The sequence below is a fragment of the Anopheles gambiae genome, chromosome 2 (genome assembly GCF_943734735.2).
Source record: "Anopheles gambiae chromosome 2, idAnoGambNW_F1_1, whole genome shotgun sequence".
Taxonomy (NCBI): Eukaryota; Metazoa; Arthropoda; class Insecta; order Diptera; family Culicidae; genus Anopheles; species Anopheles gambiae.
In genome coordinates this window covers 11,434,763-11,447,115 of record NC_064601.1, presented here as the reverse complement: position 1 = coordinate 11,447,115, position 12,353 = coordinate 11,434,763, and the positions used below count along the sequence as shown (strand labels likewise).

At 48.6% G+C, this 12,353-nt stretch overlaps 2 protein-coding genes across 5 annotated transcripts in view; one reads left to right on the top strand and one right to left on the bottom strand.

The window, feature by feature from the left end:
* Window positions 1-2,764, top strand: part of LOC1281252 (b(0,+)-type amino acid transporter 1) — a 25,688-nt gene extending 22,924 nt beyond the window's left edge. For all 3 annotated transcript variants that reach the window (XM_061642903.1, XM_061642904.1, XM_061642902.1), the window contains exon 11: window positions 139-2,764. In XM_061642903.1, coding sequence (XP_061498887.1) covers window positions 139-209 — 71 coding nt within the window. In that variant the 3' untranslated portion in view covers window positions 210-2,764. The remainder of the gene's footprint in view (window positions 1-138) is intronic.
* LOC1281255 (dual specificity mitogen-activated protein kinase kinase hemipterous) lies at window positions 2,470-12,353 on the bottom strand. 2 transcript variants are annotated; one of them, XM_061642898.1, is made up of 9 exons: window positions 11,618-12,353; window positions 11,302-11,534; window positions 10,802-11,209; window positions 10,288-10,727; window positions 7,926-8,791; window positions 7,151-7,852; window positions 5,800-6,202; window positions 5,604-5,690; window positions 2,470-5,528 (listed from the first exon to the last, which is right to left on the bottom strand). In XM_061642898.1, the coding sequence occupies exons 1-9, from the start codon at window positions 11,850-11,852 to the stop codon at window positions 5,384-5,386; spliced, it is 3,519 nt and encodes a 1,172-aa protein (XP_061498882.1). In that variant the 5' UTR covers window positions 11,853-12,353; the 3' UTR covers window positions 2,470-5,383. The 2 variants fall into 2 exon arrangements, with proteins under 2 accessions (XP_061498882.1, XP_321199.5); XM_321199.6 differs by having other exon boundaries at window positions 5,800-6,181.

The following is a 12,353-nucleotide window of genomic DNA, read 5'->3' as shown; positions in this document are numbered from 1 at the left end:
TAAGCGACGCCTACTGAAAGCTGTTTTCTTCGTTGTTTCACCTTTATTCGTGTGCATTGGGGGAAAATAATTACCTGTTTCGTTTAATAAAAGAAAACAAAATTAATGTGTTTTTCTTCCATCTTTTTTTTTTTGCAGACAACGTTACCCTCTTCTTCCAAATGCTGTTTGAGGTGGTGCCCACGACGTCGATGGCAATGTTTGACTAGGATTGGATACCACCACTACCACCCGCCACCCCCGCCGCCACCATATAGACCGGGGCAACAGACAAAAAGAAACTCCCAACACTGCTCAATGCATCCAATGCAGCAGCAAAATGGCACAAAACAACAACAACAACAAGTCGTCTATCTATAATCGCCAACGAACTTGCATCCACTCACTACTCCTGCTACTACTACTACGACTAGCGCATAACTTTCTCCCGCGTGTTTGCGCGTGGTACACCCGCCCCCAATTACGATCGTGACATTAGTAATACTTAGCTATGTTAGTAGTAGTTTTCTAGTAGTAGCAACGGCAGCAGCAGCAGCAGCAGCAGCAGCAGCAGTAGTTTATATATATGTGTGTGTGTGTTTGTGTATGCGCTGCGTACTTAACCTTTCAGGCGCTTCTTCCTGTGCGTGACGATGGCGCAACGTCGCGTGGAATACACGCGCGCGCGCGCGCGAACAATATGGGCAATTTATTCGCAACAAAAACATAGCAATAATGGACTCTGTCGTACTGTATACCTTCTCCCATTAGTCTGCTGATGATGCTGGTGAAGACTACCCGAAGGCAATAACCATTGATGGCTTTCGCTTTATACACTATTGGAGCAACGTAGCGTGACGATGATGATGATGGAAGGATCCAGTGTTTATTGAACTGGTTGGGAACAGCATAGGTTTCGGGAAGATGTTAGAGGAAGCTTTCTTTCTTTCGCCAGTAAGAGCGGATTCTTTTAGCTGCTGGGAGGAAAAAAAAGGGTCAAACCACAGTTGTAACCGACTGCTGTACGCGTTGCCAAACATTTACGGTGGGAAATTTCGATTTGAAATCCCAACCGGGTAAAACAGAACTTTTCGGAGTTGCTTTCAAGGGAGTTTTTGTGTGTTTTTAAAAGTTGCTTTCACCCCACAAAATACTCGTTTGTTTGGTTTTGTTTTTTGTTTTTAAGGACAACGATAAAGACAGGACTATCCACGAAGGGGCAGAGGTTACATTTAGTTGGAGAAGATCAAGAAATCATGCAATAAGAGGGGGACGACGAACACACAATTAACCTTTTTACTCTCTCTCTCTCTCTTTATGAAAGCTGCACGGATCATTCCCGAATGGTCGTTTTTGTGTTTAGTGTTTTATTTTTCGCGTTTTTTTTTTTGCGTGGAGTTCACTCCAGATGTGATGATGGACCAGAGTGAAACGACCATTTTCTGTCATCGGCTTAGTGCAGGAGTCGATGATGAGCACGTGCCCTCCCACCAATGCTGCGAAAGGGAAGAAAAAAGGGCAGTTTGGAATGCTGTGTGTGTGTGTGTGTGTGCGTGTGTGTTTGTTTGGATTCGATCGGTGCACCAACGGAGCTATCATTCCGCACCGAAGGATCCTGGAAGCAAACACACAAACACAAAGTGTCCCCTCCCCCCTCGAATGCCTTTGATTGGAGGAGTTCCTTTGTGCTTAAAACTCATCTTGGCTTACAAGCTCCAAATATTGAATATCGTTAATGAGCGCTGGTTTTTTTTCTGTTGGAGTTCCCGGGGCTTTTGTTTCTTAAAGATGCAAAACACACACACGCGGAGACACCGGGAGGAAAGTAGTTTGGAGTAGAAAACGACGGCGGTAGCAAAACCAAAGAACAAAACAACACCAAAATGGAACGGAAATTTGGATTTTGATGCGGAGGAGGGGATGGGGGGAAGGGGGGGAGAAAGCTTTTGCTGCGCGAGAGAAAGCAGCTAGAAGGGGGAGAGAAAAGGCATGAGCGAAGGAGAGGAAACGTGACACTAAAGATAACCAAAAAGAAAAGGAAACAAACCCATATACAATCATTAATTTATCAAACAATCCCCCCTCCCTTTTTGAATATTTGAAGCAAATGAGCGTTACAAGTGGCTAAAAGAAAAGGGAAAAGAAAGGGGAGGGGAAACCAACCCCCCGAAGAGTCTGTGTGTGTGTGGTGGATGTGTTGTAATACGGAAAGTGATGGTTGCGAAGGGGAAAAAACCAAGAAGTGATTAGTGTAAATGACGATGCTGATGATGATAATTATTTTCTGTTAACGAGTAGTTCTTTTTTGAGTTTTTGGACAATTGATGAAATAAAGAGACGTTATTTATATATAGAAGAAAAAAAATGGCGGAGGGAAATAATGAGGTGCGCAATGGCAGACCAACCCAGCGCAACATCCCATCCGAAACGGACGTTAGTTTGTGTAGGTAGCACTAAGAGATCACTACGTACTTTAAAAAAACGAATTCCTTTCTTTGTTGTTGTTGTTGTTGTCTGTTCTCATTCTTCCATTTTATTTTCTCCTACTTTCTGCTTTTTCCGCACACTCGTCTGTTCCTTCTTCCCTATTTTACATGTCTCTGTCCCTCCTCTCGCTATCCTTCTCTGTTTAATTACTCTTTCCACTAAGCAGCGTTACGAAACCACCTCTCTCTCTCTCTCTCTCTCTCTCTCTCTCTCTCTCTCTCTCTCTCTCTCTCCCTCTCTCTCTCTATCTCTCTCTCTATCTCTCTCTCTCTTATACATACACACACACACACACAAACCCATCACACTGTACCAACATAGAGCGAAAGAGAGAGAGAGATAGAGAGAGACATTCACTATTGCAATCCAATCTTTCGTTTTCAACATTCCCTTTTTGCTGCTTCTATCTAAACTCACATACTCTGTCGCATGGAAAAGTGTGCCATGTTGGTTTGCTTGTGTGTGTGTGTGTGTGTGTCCATCGGGGTCTGTCTGTCTATGTGCGTGTGTATGTGTGTGTGGTTTTCTTTTTTTTCCTTTATAAATAATCGTCCTACCACACTCTGCACTGCGCGGCCCCTTCGTTGCCGTGCTAGTGAGAGTTTGGTAGTAGTCTCTCCACACGTTTTGTTTCGTTTTTTTTCTCCATCTTGTTGCTTGTTGTTGCAATATTTCATAATAATAATAATAATAATAATAATAATATTAATAATAATAATAATAATAGTATTTCGTTTAGATAATAATAATTATAATAATAGATGACTATTTTTCTCGCTCTGTTTTTTTTCTTCTTCTCGTTTCGTCGTCGTTTTGATAACACATTCGCCACCGCCATCGTCGTCATCCCGTGGGTCACCCCGAGCTATCCTTTCCTTTCTGTCCATAGTTTAATCGTTTTGCGTTTCCACACATGTTCAATTTCTTGCTTTGTTTTGTCTTGGCTTTATTTCCTGGGGGGAGGGGGATTTTCCCCCTTACTCTCTTGCTTTATATATGTTTGTTGTAGCAGTTTTACAGAAGTATAGGAAAAAGGTATAGCGGGTGAGTAAGTAATTTGTATGCAAGGTGAGAAAGCAAAGCAATGTGGTACTATTGTACAAAATGTTATATGTGTGTTATATATATGTGTGTGTGTGTGTGTGTGTTTTTGGTTTTTGGGTTTTGCTCCCCCATTATCCATTCATTACTTGACTTGGTTCGTTTTTACAAAACGTTGTCAAAGAAACAGCAGAAGGTAACACACAGCAGGCCAAGAAAGGCGCTGGCGCGTCGTCTTTACCGTCTGGGCGGGCAGCAGCCAGTGGCACAAAGCCTGTGCGAACGGAGAGGAAACCTTAGCAACCGCTACTACAACACAATCGCTCATCAATCCTAGTAGGAGGAGGACGATCATCACATGTGTGGACGATGAACGATTCGCTGCGTTGGCGATGTGTACAAGCTGTGCTATTTTTCTACTACAGTTTTCTTACAAATTTAACACCCACCCCGGGGAGGCTTTAATTGCACAATTGTAACATAGCCGCAAGTGTGTGCGTGTGTTTCTGTGTAATTGTGTACAAGCGACGTGATTGATGATGAAGGACACTTCGGACCCAAGAGCGCACAATTGCGTAAATATAGCTATTGACTACAGTTTCATTTGTTTTAGAGCTGCGGATTGCGATTTTTTGTTTGTTGTTTGTTTTTGATTATCATACGATTTGTAGTGAGGTAATGATAGAATTTGGAAACACTGCAAAAGCGGACCGCAACAAGCAAACGGGCAAAAAGTAAGGAAACACACAGCTAGCAAGAGGGGAAGGCAAACAGAGTATAATTCCCCTGCCACAATCCTCACGTGCGCAAAGGACCGCAAAGGAAAATAAATGTTAAAAACAAAACAAAAAAAAAAAGCAAACCATCGAAAAAGGTCTCGTTGGTAAAATCTCGAAAGCTCCAAGCTGAACGATACACCATTATTGGGTGGTGTCCAAACTTTAAACATCACAATAACCACACCGGGCTCAAGCGTAATTACACGCGCGCAGGTACTAATGGGTGGTTGGTAGTGGTGGTAATGGTGCGATGGGCGATCGGCCGTAAGGATAGCGATAAGAATTGTTCTTACTTCGTTCCCAATTCGATAAACACGCTTTTTTGTATCCTATATAAACTACAAACGCAGCGCATGCATTGTGACGGTGCGCGATCGCCACCTGTCAGCTGTGCCGCATTTGCAAGCGTAATAGCGCAAAGCGGGTTTTGCGCCACCAAAATGTTCGCGTGTTCTAGCTACGGTTGCTTTGTTTTTGCTACTACCAATGGGGTAAATGGGCGCTGTGGTGGCTTCGTTTTTTGTTTTTTTTTTTTGGCGAACTGTTTACATACCTCCCAACACCACCTTCGTCAGCTCCATTCTCTCCCACGTGGCGAAGTGGTTGGGTTCGTTCGAGTTGTTTGTTCGTTTTTTGCTTTGTTTTCAGGCTGTTGTCTTTCGTATTGTTTCTTCTTCCGCTTCTCTTCTCTCTATTCGATTTTCGACATTTCGTGTGTGTGTTTGTTTTTTTTCGCACAAATTTGTTTCCATCCTATATATACCTGAGAGGCAGCGTAATTGTTTGTATGTATGTGAGCATCCTTCGCCTTACTACTTAACTAGAGCGCGTTTTGGTACAATTGTTTCTTAGCATGGGTGTGTAGTATAAACGGGAGACAGAGAGCCGTTTTTTTTCAATGGCAGTTCTTCTCCTTCTGTTTGCCTTTTTACCTTTGAAAAGCAGCATAATGGCAGCAGCTAGGAGGGCGGAGGGGAAGCTCAGCAGCCAAACTTCTGTCCGTCCGAATAAAGCAGCACCATCATCGGGTTCTCCAGCCTGTCCCACTACTCCAGAAAGGTGTACATCGATCACATGGCCAGGATTTGCAGTCCCACTCATTGCTCGATCGTCGTGTGATAGGGACGCCGGTGCGGTTCCGGGGTGTAGTTGATGCGGGCCCGCAAGTGTTGCGGCGAACCGGGAGCACTTTCCGACGCGCGCCGCGGCGGCAGGGGAGGTGACGGGGAGGTAGAGTTGAATCTACGAAACAGAGCAGGGCCAAAAGCGGTAAGGAAGTGGTTTGTCATGTTCTGTGCATAAAGAAGCAATACTTACGGCCTTCTATTCATCAGCGGTGAGCCGGTGTGACCGAGCTGTTCCAGTTTACGCTGAAGTAGCAGTGGCGATTGACCACGATTTAACCTACAAACAGAAGAAGCGATTGAAGAGGTGGTTTAGCGGTTTGGGATAATCTTTTAAATACAAGAAACCACTCCACGGCCAATCCAAACATGAGCGTGCGTAGACTCACCTGGGCGGTGGATCTGGGCTGCGGTGGCGCCGATCAGTCGCCGGACTGTTGAGCACATGTGCCAGCTGCGGTATGGCGGAAGGAGGTTGTACTATCGACGCTGCGGACGACCCGCCGGAAGGGTACGGTCCCGCACCGTACACCCCACCCATCCCACCCGCCGTCATACCATCGAAAGGATTCGACGACACATAATGCTGCTGCTGATGCTGCTGCTGTTGCAATAGAAACTGTTGCTGCTGCTGCAGCAGCTGTTGCTGCTGTAGATGTTTCTCCTTCAGGGTTAGCCTGTCGCCGGCGGTGGTCGTGCCCGTCCCGCTCGCTCCTGTAACATTGTTGCTGAGGTTTAGCTTCACGAATGAGGCAAACTTTCGCTTGATATCTGCAAAGGAATTGAACCAGCCTGTGTGTTGTGTTGTTTGTGGTTTCGGTTGTTTGGCCCACGTGGCATAGGGCCAGATTCCCCGAGCCCCGAGCAAAACAGATGAGCAAAAATACACGCACACACACACACATGCGCACACACAGTGGTGGATGTGGTGCAGCGCAGCAGTTTTTTTTTGTGTTGCATTAAACGAATTATTGTGCATTAAACGTTGGGCGAGTGTGCAAGATGAAAGTTGGCCAACCGTGGGTACAGAAAAAAGCGCAAATGATAATCAACAACAACAACAACAACAACGATTGGCCACGTACGAAATGATCGCGGGCGCGGCGCAATAGGCGAGCGAGAGCAGCATGGCGCGAGCAAGTGCATAACATAACGATGCAAACAGATAAATAAAACGAGATAGAAGAAGAAAAAACAAAACAAATAAACTAAATGAATGCATTCCGAATGAGTGTGCAGTGAGTGGAGTGAGCGGTTTGAGCGGAAAAAGGTCGACGAGCCGGCTTACATGGTATTCCAAGACACTTTTTTGACTCTTTCTTATGTGAAATGCACTTAATGTAGAGGGAATCGGATCCTTGTTGGACTAATCCAATAGGAATTTCCAAGCAGCCTGTCCAATAAGGGTGCCGGAGTCCAATTTCCATCACAGGAAGTTCACTTCCCGTAAGAAAGAGTCAAGGAAGTGTCCCACAACTATGAGAACCGTGTAATGGTAATCGATCTACCATACACCCTTCACCCATCATCCAACAATCGGTTCAGGACGTTCAAAGGGTAAAGGTGGATGGTTGCTAAGGTGTATGGCGAACGTCACGCACATACCTTCCCAACTCTCTATCGACCTTTTGCCGCAAACGTAGCAAGCCACACTACGAAGCCTAACGGTAAGCGGCATCTGTAGCAATGGTGCGGAAAGAGGAGCAACATGTGTATACGAAGCGGTGGGATTCACGTTACCTGCATCTTCTTTGCTGCCTTCCGGCATTGCAAGCCCTGCTCCTCCTCCTCCTCCTCCGTTGCTAATTCCACTGAGTGCACCGTGCCGATGCAGCATCGACGACGTATTAGGCTGCCCCTGATGATGATGTTGGTACAGTGCTGTTTGGTGAGTGGTGTTGGTGGTGGTAGTGCCGGCATACAGCGACCGATCGGCAGCACCACTCATCATGGTCGGTGGTGCGGCGGTGCCACCCCGATCGATCACCTTATCGCCCCGACCACCGCTCTTCATGCCACGGCTGAACGTGTTAAAGAAGGAGGAGGATTTGTGCTTGGGGCTGGCGGTGGTTTGCTGCTGGTACACCGGAATCCCGGAAGGTTGTGATGGTGCTAGCGGCGCCGCCGGTTCGTGATGCTTGTAGAGCGGGATGGCGCTTTGGTGAAGGGTGGTGGTGCCGCCGGTGTTGCTCAGCACCGGATGCACCCCATGATGTACGGTCCGATGGGAGGGTAGCGGACTGTAGCGGATTGGCCGGGGTGACGCTTCGCTTGCCGAGGGTATCGGCGATGGTGAGGAGTACCCGTAAATCACTTGCTGCTGTTGCTGTTGATGCTGCTGCTGCTGCTGCTGCTGCTGCTGTTGGTGGTGATGATGCTGCTGCAGCGCCTCTCTTTGTTGCTCTTTCAGTTGATTCTGTTGGTGGTAGAATCGCTGAAGAACTGCAAAAAAGTGAGAAAAAAGTGTTACAGCGCGGGATACAGAGCCAGGAGGACATCTTGTTCGTCCGCTCACCAATTGGACTAGTGTTGCCGTGCAGATGTTTATACTGCGTTTCCGTTTCCGAACCGTCGTGGTGTGCCTTCCGGAGCAGCAGCAGCGGCGAGGAAGGACTGCTGCCCATACCACCGGCACCGGCCCCTCCACCGCCGCCACCATTCGCATAGATCGTCGCGGACGCTACGGGCATCGGCGAGGGGGAGGCCGGGGGCGGATAGGCAAGCTTCGACTCGCCGGGCGGAAGCGATTTCCGCTGGGCGAACGGTGATGTGGTCAGGTTTTTGAAGATGCTCTGCCCCAAACTGCTCAGCGTCGATTCCTTCTTCGGGCTGCCGTTCCCATACTCGGAGGCGGTGCGGCGCGACAGGAACGGCGAGTGTTTGTACTTTCGGGCCGGTTCGAGCGAACCGTTGCGTTCGAAGGCCGGCCCACCGCCCGACGCGATCGGTACGCTGGTGCTAGTAATGGCACTTTTTGGCTGCATTTTCGCTAGATAGTAGGCCTGCGGGGAGGGCGAGCGGCGTGTATCGAACGCACCCGCCCCCGCCGCTGAGGAAGACGAGGTAGGCGTGTAGGAGGATGCTGGTACCGGTGTGGATCCTGCCGCCGCCGCTGCTGCTGCCGAGGTGGAGGACGACGAGGACGCTAGGCTAATGTTGCTAAGTTTGCTCTGGAGCAGCTGCTGTTGCTGGTTGAGCTCGTGTTGCGACCGCTGCTGCAGATCGCTCAGGTTGCTAGGTGCTTCGTTGGCAATGTGGGGGGATAGGATGGTCGCGGTTGACTTGATCGGGATCGACGAGGCGGCGATGGCGATGGTTTGCTTTTGCTGGTTCGACTGCGCCTGGACTACTTCCGTCAAGCTTCCGAGCGGGGTCGGTATTCTTCATTGGTGGGTACCGACGCCACCGCACGCACGCAGCAGGCAGGATGATGAAAGAAAGAGTAGTTATAACATAGATGAAGAGGGAAGAGACAGGAGCAGGGGAAGAGAAAGAGAAGAAGAGAAAGAGAAAAGGATAGGATAAGTGAAACTAGCGCAGAGGAGGAGCAACACGACACTTAAATCGACCCACATTGATATGTACAGTTACTAGAGCAACTGGTGATGCAACTGTCCCTGTTGGTATGGTTCTAAAATGTACAGGTGGATTGTATACGGTACGGCTACGCAACCGTTGTAATGCCTTTTCTGGAGAATGCAAGCTGTACAGCGTCTTTCGAAATGAAGACTAACCCTCCTGCTTTCGATAAAGTACAGGGAACGACTACAACTAGCATGGTACAAACACTTTACTCTACTTCAAATATCTAAGCTTCGGGTTAGTAGCGGGTCTGTGGCATGCACGTAATGAGACGAATTATGTATTGTCAGCTCATGGGTTTTGGTAGGATTACAACTAAAGACACTCATTCCGACAAATAAAAGCAACATAAATGTGTAACAAACTTAACCAAAGAGAGAGAAAGAGAGAGAGAGAGAGAGAGAGTTGCATATAGAGCGAGTAAGAAGCTTTTAGAAGAATCGTGCAGGAAGGTGGCAAGCAGCTAGTCTCTTTATGTCTGTGTGCGTGTGTGTGTGTAAGTGTTTGTATGCCTGCAGGTACGCGTGTGTTTGTGTTGGATGTAATCAGTGCACAGATAGTGAGCGTGCGATGTCGAATAGCAAGGCGAAAGGACGTTAAGGACGCATGTATAACATTCGTGATCGTAAGTGTTGTTGATAGTGTGGTATACTTACTCATAGAACAACTTAAAAATTACTAAAGAAATAGTTACCTACAAATAAGAAAAATCAAGTTTTAAAACAAACAAACAGCAAACAGACAGACAAAAAACGCAAAACGGAACGCAAAGTAACGTGACATCACACTGGGGTAGGAGGGGTAGAGGAAGGATCTGCGAGAAAAACGTCGAAACAGATTGGATATGCTTGCTTGGATTAAGAGAAAAAGATGATCCAATCATTCTAAATTTTACGGGAAAGCAGTGGTGGTAAAGATTAGTGTATCTTTGCAGAAATCGTTAAGGGAAAGTGAAACAATCGTGTAGGACGGTGAAAAACTCACACTAACAAACTTCATACAATCCAAACAAACAACGAAAAAGATCACACCTAAATCAGTCGCTGTGGAGGTGAAAATATTAGAGAGCATACAGAGTGCACAACTCGCTTGTAACGGCTATTTTTGAGACAAGCCGGGGAAAAAATTGAGTGAGGCGAACGCATCAAACCTCCGCGTAAGGGTACAACTTCCTCCAGGAGAGTTGAGGCACCGTGTACATCATGTTGGAACACATCAATTGTGTATCATAGTTTGAGAAACCAAAAATTGCAAGGAAAATAGCAAGGAGGGGTGACCGCGCAGCGTTCGCTTACCTGGTTTGTTCCGACGACGCGGTCCAGGTTGGGGGTGAGCTGACGGAAGCGGACGATCCGGCGGTCGGTGGTGGCGGCGTGCTGGTCAGCTGAATGCCGCAGTTAACCGCCACATTGCGGAACCATTCGCCCACGTTGATCGTGGTGTCGTGCTCGGCCCGCTGCAGGAACGCGTGCCGCAGCAGGTCCGGATACTTGGGCCGTGCCTGATAGTCCTTCTGCAGGCACAGCTGCACAAAGTCGCGAAACTCCGGACTAAAGTTCTGATCCTCGGGCAGCCGGGGCGGGTTAGAGGTGAGCACCTGCGTCAGCACCTCGAAGTCGGTCACACAGCCACGATAGGGAAAGACGCCCGTAGCCAGCTCGACCAGCGTGATGCCGAGCGACCACACGTCGGCCCGGATGTCGTACACCGTTTTTGCTGGATCGATTCGTTCCGGCTGCAAAAAAAGGTCCAGAGCAGAGGTTAGTGAATGGAGGCAATAGAGCAAGCGAGCCGACTACCCTGTCTTACCGCCATGTATGCAGCACACCCGGCCGAACGGGTACGGGCATTCGAGTCCACCAGCCGGCCGCTGATGCCGAAATCGCACAGCTTTATGTTGCCCCGGTCGTCGATCAGGATGTTCGAGGGCTTCACGTCCCGGTGGATGACCCGGTGGTTGTCCTTGAGGTAGGCCAGCGCGCGCACCGTTGCCACCGTTACCTTGCCGAGGATTTCCTCCGGTACCGGTTTTTTGGACTTTTTCTGCAGCTTGTCGAAGCACGTCGTCATCAGCTCCATGCAGATCCACACGTCCGCATCGGTGATGAAGCAACCGAGACACTTGACGATGTACTTGCAGTTTTCCGACTTCAGCACCACGTCCAGATCCATTATGATTCGTTTATTTTCTTCGTCGTTTCCGGTGCGTCTCATTTGCTGGGAAGGGGTGGAGGAGGAGGAAGGAGAAGAATGAATATCGAGCATGGGTATGTTTCGCACCGAGCACGCCACTGGGGCAGATTCCATACCTTGACAGCAATGATGGCTCCACTCGGATTGTGTCGCATCTTCACGACATGCCCGCTGGTTCCGTTCCCAAGTTCGCCCAAATCCTCCAGGTCGCTGAGCTGCGTACGGTAGATCTTGTCGTTAATCTTCAGCAGCCCGCTCTTGTCTACGATCTTCTGGAACTTGAGTTCCGATTCACTCCGCCGCGTCCCGGAGACAATGGGCAGATTCAATCCCAACGACGGTCGGTTGGCTAGAAGAAAAATGTGTGAGAGAGAGACGGCGTTCAGCACGGGAGAAGGGCAAGGCTGAGTGAGTGTTATCGCCGGCACTTACGTCCACCCATGCCCCCGCTTCCGGTGCGATTGAAGCGATTCGCTGGCGGCTGCGTCGAGATCGGCAGGGACAGGGAAGGCGTGGAACGGGGATTCTGGATCATCTGTTCCATCATCGTGATGCGGTTGTCGATCGAACTGCCGGACATGGTGGCGGTGGTGCTACCGTTCTTTCCGACCTCGCTAGCTCTGCCGTCGGACGGTGCGGTGGCCGGATGCGTACCCGTCGGTAGCATTGACTTTCCGTCCGGGTTGCTGGTCCCGGCGGCACCAAAGGCCAAAGTCGAGGAGCTCACGTCGGAACACGGGCGGGTAAACAAAGCACCCGAAGCGAACAACCCCGTTCCCGTTGGAGGAGGAAAAAGGCACGAAACCAGCGGCGCTCCTCACTGCATTCACTGCACCGCGGCACTCCGCATCTGAGGCTTACGGGGCGCAGTTTCGCAAGCACAATCCCGACCCTGCACGGAGAAATTGATGGCGTTTTTGGGAGCAGGAAAGATTTTCACCCGAAAATATATGATAAATATACTTTTCTTGTTCTTTTCTTTTTTTCTACACAATGATGTTTCGTAGCTGTCATTGCGAAGTCAAAGTCGAAGGGCTGGGCGCGCCCGTGGACATGCACATGACAAAGGAATGAAATAAATGTGAAGTAAATGAAAATCTTACAAACATAGCCAATGTTTTCTTTATAAAAAAATTAAATGTGATTTTAGCTGTATTGTCTCACCAAC